Source organism: Hemicordylus capensis, chromosome 2 (assembly GCF_027244095.1).
Source record: "Hemicordylus capensis ecotype Gifberg chromosome 2, rHemCap1.1.pri, whole genome shotgun sequence".
In the NCBI taxonomy this organism is placed as follows: Eukaryota; Metazoa; Chordata; class Lepidosauria; order Squamata; family Cordylidae; genus Hemicordylus; species Hemicordylus capensis.
The window spans coordinates 246913253-246926245 of NC_069658.1; the positions used below are offsets into that span (position 1 = coordinate 246913253).

General features: G+C 44.1%; 1 protein-coding gene across 1 annotated transcript in view; it reads right to left on the reverse strand.

The window, feature by feature from the left end:
* LOC128343925 (uncharacterized) overlaps positions 1–12993 on the reverse strand; it is a 63268-nt gene that overhangs the window by 24219 nt on the left and 26056 nt on the right. Inside the window, exons 11-12 of the mRNA XM_053293357.1 lie at positions 7270–7403; positions 1165–1366 (exon numbers count right to left, since the gene is read on the reverse strand). Of these exons, the coding sequence (XP_053149332.1) occupies positions 1165–1366; positions 7270–7403 (336 nt within the window). The remainder of the gene's footprint in view (positions 1–1164; positions 1367–7269; positions 7404–12993) is intronic.

A 12993-nucleotide genomic window follows, 5' to 3' on the forward strand; every position in this document is an offset into this window, starting at 1 on the left:
GCACTGTAAGATGTTCCCCTGAGGGGATGGAGGTGCTCTGGGAAGAGCAGAAGGTTCCAGGTTCCCTCCCTGGCATCTCCAAGATAGGGCTGAGAGAGATTCCTGTCTGCAGCCTTGGAGAAACCGCTGCCAATAGTGGAGACAATACTGGAGACAACAGTGGAGACAATACTGAGCGAGATGGACTAATGGTCTGACTCAGTCTATGGCAGCTTCCTATGTGGCGCCAGTGAAGAGAAGCCCTGATCCCCAAACAGCTAAACGAAGGAGGGCTACGACTCTGTGATGTGCAGAGTCTTCTGACATGCAGAAGGTTCTGGGTTCAATCCTGATATATCCAGTTAAAACAATCTTGGATAACCAAATCTGAAAAGGGACCTTGGTTGTGACTGAGAAGAGCCAATCAGAATAGAGAATACTGGACTAGATGGGCCAATGGGTATTAGAAAGTTTAATTTACCAATATAGCAAAATTACACACACACACACACACACACACACACACACACACACACACACCACTAGTAAACCTAGTAACTGCAGAGCTACTCAGAACAGAATTTTAAAAAATGGTATTCATATAGATGTATTCCTATTTTTTAAGAAATGGAGTTCATCAAGAGGAATATTCTTCTGTCCAGATTGATTCGCTTTAATATCAGTTTGCCTATTCAGGGAAATTTCATAATCCATTAGTTCTGTGTAAAATACAGTGGCCATATTTACAGGGCTGAAATAGCAGTCCTATGATAAGGACAGACAAAATGCACTCTCCGAATATAACCAGAAATCACAGGGGGGCAGCAGGAACTATAGCTTATATTTAGAAAATGATTCAACTCTTTGATTTTAGACCTTTGCAGTATATGAGAGGAAGATCTGAGGATGATCCATACTGACTGTGAGGTGGATAGGATAAGAAGTGGCTTGTCTATAGGAGTTTAAATTTTTACGAGTGACTCCTGCAGTTTGACAGATTTTTCTCTTAGACTTTGCCGGGATTCAATTTTATCAGGCAATTTCTTCGCTTCTGCTCTTTCTTTCGGGAAACGGTGGTTTGTTTGTGTTAGATTAAAGCATTAGATTTACAGTACTAGATGCAGTACTACATGCTTTACAGTAAAGTAGGGTGAAATGTTTGTAGTTTTTATTTAAAATGTTTACCTTTTTCTGCCAATGTCGTACGTGAAATATAGTTGGAATTGCTCCAGGCTTGAGATCCTTTCGCCCAGAAACCACATTTCCCCAAAAATCTGTCTCCCTGAAGTGCTCCGAACATACGACATCATTATAAGAGGGAGAAAAGTCCTCTCGACCAATGTTCAAAAGCCACTTCTTTAACAGCTCTTCCTTCATCAAAGGAAACCTAGAACAATTTTAAAGGAATAATCAAATTAGCTCATTTATTTATTTATCATATTGATATACCACCTGATATATGTATCTCTAGGTGGTGTACACAATTTTAAATACAACGAATATAAAACAGAGTAAAAACTAAAACAATTTCACAGAATGAAAACAGTTAAAACAATTTCAATGGATAAAAACAAACAATATAAAATTAATTTCAGTTAAAAGCCTGAGAAAACAGGTGTGACTTGAGGGTCTTTTAAAAAGCAGTGGAGATGCTCTTATTTTGACAGGGAGTGCATTCCAAATCCCTGTGGCAGGCACAGAGAAGGCCTGGTCCCAAGTTGCCACCAAACAAATCAGTGGCAACCATAACCGGACCTTCCCAGATGATCTTAATAGGCAGCAGGATTCATGACAAAGAAAGCTCTCTCTTAAGTAACCTGGACCCAAGCCATTAAGGGCTTTATAGGTAATAACCAGCACTTTGTATTTTGCTTGGAAACATAGCAGCCAGTGCAATTCTTCAAAAATTGTTGTTATATGGTCCCTTTGGGTTGTCCCAAAGACCAGGCTAGCCAGGTGCGTAACAACAATCGGGCAAGGGGAGACGGTTGTCTGGGGGCCCCACTGCCTGGAGGGGCCCCCCAGAGGCAACTCACGTGACTCCCCATTGCCCCCTGCCCAGCCCCATAGCCTCTCAGCCACTTGCCCTGTTCGCCATCTCTCCAGCTTGTTCTCCTGGCCCGCAATCCAGGCAGCAGACATGCTGCAAAGAGCTCCTTTTCTCCCGCCTCTCAGCTGATCGGCGGGTGGGCGGGGCTTCCACGGAGGCCTCCGTGTAGGCCTCTGTGAAGCCTGAACTCCAGTAGGGCCCAAGCCAGCCAGGAAGGAGGAGGCAGCCAGAGTGGCCACCACTGCTCTCTGCAGCAGAAGACCCCTTGCTGCCAGGTAGAGTGTGAACTCCTTTTTGTGGTTACCTCCCCCCACCCCGGATATATAGGAGTCTGCTTGCCATAGGGCTTTGATGGGGGGGGGGGACTGAGAAGTCTCTGAATATTTATCTTTAAACAGCTTGGAAAATTTGCTGGCTTAAAAAAAACTATCCAAAAAGTCCTATAAGTGGCTTGTTTCATGGCAGAAAATTACAAAAACTTCTGGAAGAAACAGTATTATATTTATTTTATTCATTCATTCATTCATTCATTCATTTATAAATGCACTTATGTTCCAAGTTGTTTTGCAACCCAGAAAGTCTGAGTGAGAACTGTGAAGCATGTCTTGTGCTTTTATTTTATTTTTCTTGTGTGTGAACTGCTCCCCAATAACTTGCAGGGACTTCAGGGTAAATCTGGTCAACATGTGAATGCAGCACCTCCATTCCAGAGGAGATGTGTGTAAAAGGGCTTTAAAAGCCTCGTGTGAAAAACCTCCTGCAATCGAACTTGACTGAATTTGTTCAGAATTCTGAGAAAACAAACATAGGCTCACCCTGCATGGTTGAAAGTCTCCTTTGCTAATCTGCAGCGAGGGGGCCATTTTAATCATTCATCTTTCTAGTGTGTTCTAGGCATTCAAAGTAAAACAAATGTATAGTACTCAATGTATATCACTATATATTGTGACGTGTGCGTGTGTGTGTTCAGTGAAATGTATTTCCAGGCAGCATACTTATTTTGGAATATCAGACTTAAATCCTTGGGGGCCTGGGGTGTGTGGAGGCCCTGGACTTTGAGTGGGGGGGGCCCATTTTAAAATCTCGTCTCTGGGCCCACTCCAACCTTGCTACGCCCCTGAGGCTAGCTGCCGCATTCTGTACCAATTGTAGTTTTGGGACTATGTACAAAGGCAGCCCCATGTAGTACATTACAATAGTCAAGCCTGGAGGTTACCAGCATATGCACCACTGTTTTAAAATCATTTACCTCCAGAAATGGGCGTAGCTGACCAGCCAAAACTTATTAAGAAGCACTCCTGGCTACTGCCTCAGCCAGAGAAACAGGGGCGTAACTACAATTAGGCAGGGGGAGGCCGTTGTCTTGGGGCCCCCTGCCTTGGGGGGGGGCCCTCAGAGGCTCTCCCCCACCCAGCGCCTACCCGATCTTCCTCCGCCGAGGAAGCAGCCCTGGAAAGCTCAGGACAGCGTGCACAAGAGAGACACCCCGCCCAAGCCCAGGGAGAAGCGCAGAAGACAGCTTCCTCTTTGGCAGGCTCCTCGTGTGCCTGGCGGGGGGTGGCGGCAGCTCTGCTTTTTCCGCAGCCAGAGCAGGAGACTGCTCTACGTTGGCTGGCTTGATCTGGTCAGCTGCCGCTGTACGTTTCACTTTATTTTAGACCAAGCCGGTTTGCTCAGCTTCTGAAAGCAAATAGTTTCCCCCGTGTATTCCCCTGTCCCTCCGTCCGGCAAAGGAAGTCGAGACTCAGTCAGCGACAAGAGCTGAGAGATCCAGTAAGTGTTCTTGCCCAGCAGCCGGGACACAAACGGAGAGGGTGACACTTGCCTGTACTCTCTGGACTGGCTTGATTTGCAGGAAGGAGGGAGGCTGCTTAATTATTTGCTCGAGGAATGCCAAGTAGCAGCCGCAACCCGCAGTAACTTTATTCTGTAGTACTGTGCTGTGCCTCCATTTAGCCGCCTCACGTAGATGAGAGGGCAAGAGGATGGCTCAGGCTCCCCAGCAAGAGCGGCAGTAAAGTGTGAAGGAAGGAGAGCAGCGGTGATCGCGGCGGGAGTGGACTCGGAGTAAGCGATCGGCTCAGCGGAGGGTTGTGGGTCCACTCCCTCACCTCATCGCCCTCCCACCCCCAAATGGAATGATCAAGCCACGGCAATAGCAACTTCATTCAGAAAGCAGCTGTAGGGATGCCAACCTGCCTTAAAAACGCCCACTACTGTGCTTCACCCCGGAGACTGTAAACCCCCCAGCGGGTAAGAAATGGCCATGTGGGAGAATTTTAGGCAGGAATTAAGTGTATGTGTCAAAAGACCTTCAAAATACTGGGGCGCAGGCGGGACAGGGGAGAGAAAGAGAAGCAGCTCTCATTTCTTTGCCCTCTGAAGCTAGCTGGCTCGCGTGCAGACCCCTCCCCCCTTGTGGAGGAAGAAAAGTCCTGCAAAGAACAGTGCATTGTGTGCCTTCTTGTGCGGTAAGCAGTGACGGCGGAGGGGGCCCATTTAAGAATCTTGTCTCAGGGCCCACTCCAACCTAGTTACGCCCCTGCAGAGAAACCAGAGAGTTTTGGATCCAGGAGCACTCCCAAGCGACATAATTGTTCTTTTTAGGGAGTGTAACCCCATTGTGTAACCACGATGATTACACTCCCCACTTTTCAGGGAGTGTAACCACTCGAGGCACAAATGACCAGGCTCAAACTATCATACTTTGGGCACATTATGAGAAAACCAAGCTCCCCTGAGAAATCCTTAATGCTGGGGAAAGTTGAATGAAAGAGAAGAAGAGGACGATCAGCAACAAGGTGGATGGACTTGATTATGACAGCAATGAATGCACCACTGAGAGACCTTAAAGGCCAAGTTGAAGACAGATCATTCTGGAGAGAATCTATCTATGTGGTCGCTAAGAGTTGACACTAACTTGACGGCACTTAATCAATCAATCAATCAATCAACCCCATCCAGAACAGGCAGATCTAAACCATCTCTTGGGTCCTGACATCCCACAGTCAGTACCTCTGTCTTATTTGGATTCAACTTCAGTTTGTTACCCCTCATCCAGCCCATTACCACCTCCAAGCAGGCATCTGGGGAAATTATGTCATTTCCTGATTACAGAAGGAATTAATTTTCCACTTGCAGAAAACTGTTCATGCATAAGAGCTGACCTGCTGATCAAATCATGGATGAATCTAGTCCAGGGTTGAGCACTAGGTAGCTTGTGAGCTTATTGACAGCTTCTGGAATTATTTGAACTAGCTCTCCAGGCATATGGACTTGCTTCTCCCTCACTTCCTTTAATTCCAGGCAATACTGCAATTTTGGCTGGCAAAGCAGTGACATGGCCACACCATTCTTAAGCTCTCTCTTAGAGCGATCAGGTTTGCTTTTACTTTTTCTCCCATTTATTTCTCTCCAGTTTCTTCTCCCACAATGCAGATTCTCTTGCTCCCCTCCTATCCTGGGGCCAAACGTTTTCAGAATCCTGGTATTTTGATGTTAACATCTCTCATCCTGCCAGTTCTCACATTACCCATGGAAATAAGAGACTTAGCCCTGGAGGCTTCAAAAGAGCCATAAAGACCCACCTTTTCAGCTTGGCTTTTAATATTTAAGCGGCTTTAATAGTTTTTAAGTGAGTTTTATGTTAATATTTAAAATGGCTTTACTATATTTTATGTTCATGTTTTAATTTTTTATGGTGAACCGCCCTAAGCCGTTGCTGGATGAGTGAGATATAAATGAAATAAAATTTAAAAATGTACATTTTTGTACATAAACATCCAAAAATGTACAAGCTGCCATTTTATGACTGGCACCACTTCCCCAAGCTGGTATTTCATGCTGGTAGTTCAGCAGTACTGTGCAGTTGTGCTATATGGCAGGGACAGGGGGCAAGATTTCCCTCTTCTTTACTTCTCACCTACCTCCACTTCATTATGGGCCCCAAACTTGAATCCAAGACTAGGTTTTCCCCAATTTTTTTGATATTAGAAATTAGGAAAAGGAAAGGTTGTGCCGTTGAGTCAGTGTCAACTCCTGGCGACCACAGAGCCATGTGGTTTTCTTGGTAGAATACAGGAGGGATTTACCATTGCCTTCTCCCACGCAATATCAGATGAATACCTTTCAGCACCTTCCTATATCGCTGCTGCCTGATACAGGAGTTTCCCATATTCTGGGAAACACACCAGCAGGGATTCAAACTGATAGCCTCCTGCTCTCTAGGCAGGTTGTTTCCCCGCTTTGGAGTTCTGTTCCTTTTGAGTAAATGCATGTTTAACCTGTATTTAACCTCTGCCTTTTCAGAAGAAAAGAGAAGAAGCTGTGAAACAAACCGTGGTCAAAAGCCGAAATCACCGAGGAGACAAAGCCTGAGAGAAAAACTGAAGAATAGTCTGAAAAACTATTTTCAAGTCCAGCCGAAAAACAATGCTGAATAAAGTGGAGGAATGGAGATAGCAGAATGAATCCTTCCTGATGCGAGCAGTTTGGTGGCGAAGAAGGAACTAAAGAGAAAGGCAATCTCCTGCCGAAAATAATTGTCACGCCATGCATGCAATTCGAATGAACCGAAGAGTGCCTCAAGGAGCTTTGAATTCTTCTGTGAGGCTCACTGCACAGGCACAGAATCCAAGTTGTGAGAGAAAATGGATCACCTCAAAGATCCTGTATTTAACCTCTACTTTTAAAGGGGTTGTCTTAAATTCAGAGTTGTCTTCGATTTGGATAAATACGGTATAAAGATTCTATTAACTTCTATCACTCCTATCTTAAAAGATCTACACTGGTTGCTGAAACAAATACAAGGTTTTGGTTATAACCTATAAAGCCCTAAATGGCTTAGGCCCTGGGTATAAGAGAACATCTTCGCTATGAGCCACACTGCCCACTGAGATCATCAGGAGAGGTTCGTCTGCAGTTGCCACTGGCTCATCTGGTAGCTACTTGGGAACAGGCTTTCTCCATTGCTGCCCCGAGGCTTTGGAACACACTTCCTGCTGAAATAAGAGCCTCCCCATCTCTTACAACTTTTTAAAAGGCAGTCAATACACATTTGTTCACCCAGGCTTTTAATTAGATACTGCTTTAATTGTGTTTGTAATAGTTTTAACGTTTTAAGTTTTAAATTGTTGTGATGTTTTGACCTTTTTATTTGTTTCTATTGTTTTGTTGTAAACTGCGTTGCATTTTGGGCGGTATACAAATGTGATAAAATTTTTTTTAAAGCAAAAACTTACCTGTGGAATGTGATGTTACTGCCACGCAAACGGCGGTTGTTGCAGTTGATGACAGAGCAAGCCCCCGCCATATTTGCCTGTGGATTCCTTCCGTGACTGACCCCATGTGCTGAGTCTATGTCACTTCTCCATGTTCAGTCCAGTTGCGAAAAGGAGGATTCTGGGCGGGTGAGGGAATGGCATTGAAGTAACTTTTATTATAACAATTGACACATTTATATACAGCCTTTTCATATTAATCACAAATGTGGTTCACAAATTAAGAAACAAAACAGCGCCCCATAATAAAATAATCAAAATCAACATCTGAAGAGCTAAATGCTTTACAGACATTATTTCAGCAATTGTCACAACAACCTTGTAAGGCAGGGCTTGACAAACTCCAGGTGCCCAAGCCTCCTGATCATAGAAATGGGTGCAATCATGTCTAGGGCGTTTGCCTCTTCAGATGAAAGCCCTAAGCAAGATAAGAATGGCCTGGAGGGTGACTGATGTGTCAGATTCTCCTTGGGGGCAGAATTCCTGGAACTTCTTTTTTATTTTAATTTTATTTGTTAGATTTTTATACTGCCGTTCATTAAAACAATCTCAAGGTGGTTTACAAAACATTTCAAACAATATAAAACTATTTAAAAGTTACACAATAAAATATTAAATTGGAATATAATACAAATCTAATTAAAGGTTTTTAAAAACATACACAATAAGCATGTACTATGCATTTAGTCTGTATTTCTGAAGAGGGTACAGTGTACAGTGTACCCAGGTACAGATCTGTACACAGGTACAGTTATTCACATGTTAGGTTGTCTAGATGAACCAAGGGTCTGACTCAGTATAAAGCAGCTGCCTATGTAACCAATATCACATCGAGGAGCAAATGAATTAGCCCATGATTAACTAAGTAAATGAAGTTACTACATGTCTAAATGATTTCAGAGAATGGACGTTTGATTATGTGCATGTTTGTTCATAGGTTTACACAGGACTGCAGCCTGCAGGATTGGACCCGCGTACAGATCTGTACCTGTGCACAGATTGTACAAGTACTGCACATAAGGCGTGAACAGGTCTTGAATATCAGACCAATCCTGGAGGCTAGAAATCCTATTTGTATAGGGGATTATTTTAATTTATTTTTTGTTGCAAATTTAAACCAGCCATCAACAAAAAAATGATGGTCAAAAACTTCCACAACATTTTAAGGTCATGCACCTTAGGTCATGCGGGTATCTAAGAGAACATTTTCTTCGCTATGCGCCACACTGCCCATTGAGATCATCAGGAGAGGTTCATCTGCAGTTGCCAACTCGTTGTTCAATCTCGTTGTTCTGCACAGGACAATGACAATCAAGATTTATCTATCTATCTATCAACGGCTCAGTGGAGCAATGACTTGATTATCAAGCCAGAGGTTGCTGGTTTGAATCCCCGCTGGTGTGTACCAGGCAGCAGCAATTTAGGAAGGTTCTGAAAGGCATCATCTCATACTGTGTGGGAGGAGGCAATGGTAAACCCCTCCTGTATTCTACCAAGGACAACCACAGGGCTCTGTGGCTGCCAGGAGTCAACACTGACTTTACACTTTATATTTAAGAAGACTGTGGCTCACACACACCTTTTGGGATTTTTGTAGAGAAATGCAGTGGGGAGGAGACCACCAAGCTGCTGGTTGCTTGCAGCATCTGCAGTGGAAGAGAGAGTGATTGGTGCTTGTCCTACCGAACATTTTTGCAATAACACAGCCACACACACGCAACTACTTTCTCACCAGCAGTGGAAAAATTGTATAGGGACCCTCTATGGACAGGGGAAATGTTGATTTGGAAAAACAACTTGTAGCAAAAGAATTATTCACCTCACCCCACCCCGCCCCCCCCAGACCACTGCTGGGATCAACTCTGCAGCCTTCCCCAACAACACACACACACTGGATTTCCCTTAAAAATAAAAGGAATACATTTTAGGGTTGTTACTAACCAGGGGTCCCCAACCATCGGTCCCCGATGTTGTTGGACTACAACTCCCATCATCCCAAGACACAATGGCCAAACTGGGGATGATGGGAGTTTATTTACTGAATAACACTTGTAGTCCAACATCTGCCCTGAGCCATTTTTGCAAGGGCGGTGTATAAATAAAATAAAATAAAATAAAATAAAATAAAATAAGATACATAAATAAATCATTTCTGAACCCCACTTCAGATATTAATAAAAATGGACTGTGTTACAGGGCGTTTGTAAGCCGCTGTTTCTCAACCATTGTAAAATGGGCACAGTGAGCTGCCTGCATTTGGTATTTTCACAGGCAAGCAAGGCAGTACTTTAAAACATGTTTAATAACCCCCGGAGGGAGAGAGAGAAAGGTCACATTTCTCATAGAGGACCAGAATGAGAACAGCACATCCTCGTCTCTTAACTGCTGTCTTTTGTAACTGGGCAGACTCACATAGTGCAGCTGCTGCCGCCCAGGCATAACTAGATCATATCAGTATTTCCACCCCCCGGTTTCTTACGGGATCCACGCGCGTTCCCCGCCGGAGACAAAATAAAATGGCGTCCAAAACAACTATGGAGTCTCTTCTCCAGACAATGGAATCCTCAGTCTAGGATTCTTGTCGTAAGTCTACGGATGGAACGCGAATTTCTCACACTCACACGACCGCGCTCAGTCGCGCACGTTTGTGCAGTTTTGAGCGCGCTGCCTCTCTCTAGTTCCGTGCACGACCAGCCGCCAGCATTTTTGCAAGGAAACTCACCAAAGCCCCTTTTTTTCCAGATAGGAAGGCGACCCAAGGAGATGCACTCATACGATTAACATCATGGCCTTTCCAAATTTCTTATACCGCCCCCGCCCACCCGCGTTCTTTCTAGGAATCAAAATTCGAGGAGTCCTAGTTTTAAATCTGATTTCACCTTTGGGCTACCCAGGAATGAGGGAGAATGGACTGTCCCACTTCAGGCTGCAGGGAGAAGACATCATTTTTGATGTTCCTTCCTGGACTTAAATAAAGGAGAGTGGAAGTTGCTCCCCAAACATAGAAGGCTAGCAGATAGTGCAATTGCAAAAATAAATTGCTAACCCAAGTTTTCCCCATCTGTGCTTTTTTGTTGTTTTTACGCCCAGGAGCATTCCAAACATGATCTCGCCACCCGGAGCCTGAAAATGGAACAGTCTATCCTTCTACCAACCCTTACAGCTGTATTTTATTTATTTAGCGCATTTTTATGCCTCCTCATGCAAATCTCCTGGAAGTTTACAATTTTAAAACCCCAAACTAAACAATTGAATCTATTATAATTATATAATAGTATTATTATTATATATAATAAAAGATAATTATAATATTAAAATATAGATTAAAAATAACAAACTCAAAACATTAAAACTAATAGACCCATTCTAAAGAGGAGGAAACGTAAGCTAGCTTTAAGAAAGGATTTCCTAATGAAAGAGCTGTTCATGCAGACTGTGCAGTGGTTCATGCAGTGTTGGGCTGTCCTTTGTACGACCATCCATCTGCCAGGGGAGTACTCTATCAGATCCCTGCACTGAGGTCATCCCATGAAATTGATTGCCAGGAAATTTCGGACCTTCAAACGGTACTGTTTCCACACAATGCATAATCAACTTGTGGAACTCTCTGCCACAAGATGTGGTGACAGCCAACAACCTGGATGGCTTTAAAAGGGGTTTGGATAACTTCATGGAGGAGAGGTCTGTCAAAGGCTACTAGTTGGAGGGCTATAGGCCACCTGCAGTCTCAAAGGCAGGATGCCTCTGAGCACCAGTTGCAGAGGAGTAACAGCAGGAGAGAGGGCATGCTCTCAACTCCTGCCTGTAGGCTTCCAGTGGCATCTAGTAGACTACTGTGTGGAACAGGATGCTGGACTATGTGCCCTGCCACCATCACAGGTTCATTTAAATGGTGACAGCAGAGGCCCTTCTCAGTGGTTGTTCCTGCTCTCTGGAACTCCCTGTCCCTTCAGATCCATCTGGCACCCTCTTTGTAGTTTTCCCAGCAGTGTCTCAAGACTTCCTTGTTTTAGCAGGCCTCACTGAATGTTTCAGTACATTTTGACAGTGGTGTCTCAAGATCTTTCTGGGAGTTCTTTGTCCCAGAAGGGAAGATCAACTTAATAGCTGAGTGGGGTTGTAAATCCAGACCTCCCCAGTTCTAATCCAACACTCTAGCCTCTGTACCACACTGGCTCATTTTAACTGGGTTGTGCTTTTTACCAAAGGCCACTGTGACAAAAGGAACAATAATGGTAGTTTCCCTATTTAAAGATACATAAAAACCAGAATGCTATGTTGTCAAATTGCAGTGCCATTTTTTAACAAGAGCTGTTTTCAACCAATATTCTGCCACGTGCCCAGGTTAACTTTCAGAAGTAAACATTAACATATTAAGCTGCTTTATACAAAGGCTGGGTTCACACAAAGGACATGCACGACTGATGGGATTGAAATTATGGATGTAAAACTTGAACACATGTTGTATGTATGGGTGCTGTTGCTTGACACATTACATCTTTTAATTATACACCTGAGATTTGGCAAATGTACACCAAAATATAAGATGTGACCCCTGATATTTTTATTGTCTGAGGAGAAAAGCAGCTTGCACTGCAATTTGGATTGAGAAAACAGCCCACAGTAAGGCACTCTATTCTGCTGGTTCCTCAAGCTACACTACTTGTCAGGATTTTCCCGCAACCAGGCATCATTTCTCTCTTGTCATGGCCAAGTAGATTTCCTGAGCCCTGAGCATTTGCTAGCAAACAGAAGGACCCAGGTTCAATCCCTAGCATCTCCAAGTAAGGCTGGGAACGACTGCGGCCTGGAACCTTGGAGAGCCACTACCAGTACTGAGCTAGATGGACAAGAGAGAGGAGAGGAGAGCTGGTCTGGTGGTAGCAAGTATGACTTGTCCCCTTAGCTAAGCAGGGTCTGCCCTGGTTACATATGAATGGGAGACTTGATGTGTGAGCCCTGTAAGAGATTCCCCTCAGGGGATGGAGCTGCTCTGGGAAGAGCAGGAGGTTCCAAGTTCCCTCCCTGGCAGCATCTCCAAGATAGGGCTGAGAGAGATTCCTGCCTGCAACCTTGGGGAAGCCGTTGCCAGTCTGAAGACAATACTGAGCTTGATAGACCAATGGTCTGACTCAGTATATGGCAGCTTCCTATGTTCCTGTGTAGATGGACTTCATATAAGGCAGCTTCTTATGTACCTATTGTGACACATAATGCGCATGTGCACACACTACCTTTGCCACCCAGAGTAAAACTCATTCCACACATGGCTGCCGCCCAGAGTACTGCCGCCCAGAGTAAAACTCATTCCACACATGATTGGAAAAAAATTAAAAGGGAACATTGCTTCTGTCTTCCTGCCCCATTTTGGTAGCTTCCACTTCACGGTCTAACACATTATTTGCTGGTTTATCCTCTCGATGCTGATCCAAGGAATAATTTTTGACTTCTTCTCCTGCAATACTCAGGCAAGAGGTTACCGGATATTCTTGGTGGCCTGCTGGATGATAATCAACCTATATGATTGCCTTCTTTGCTCCAGCTGCAAAGAAGCTATGGGCCTGTTAAATCAACAATCTTAATTGCTAATTTTGTGTTTTTAAAAAAAGAACTGAGATTTGCATTGGGAGCTTGTTTTGTTATGATTTTATGATAAATGATTGGCTCATGTATAGGGTTCTCCTT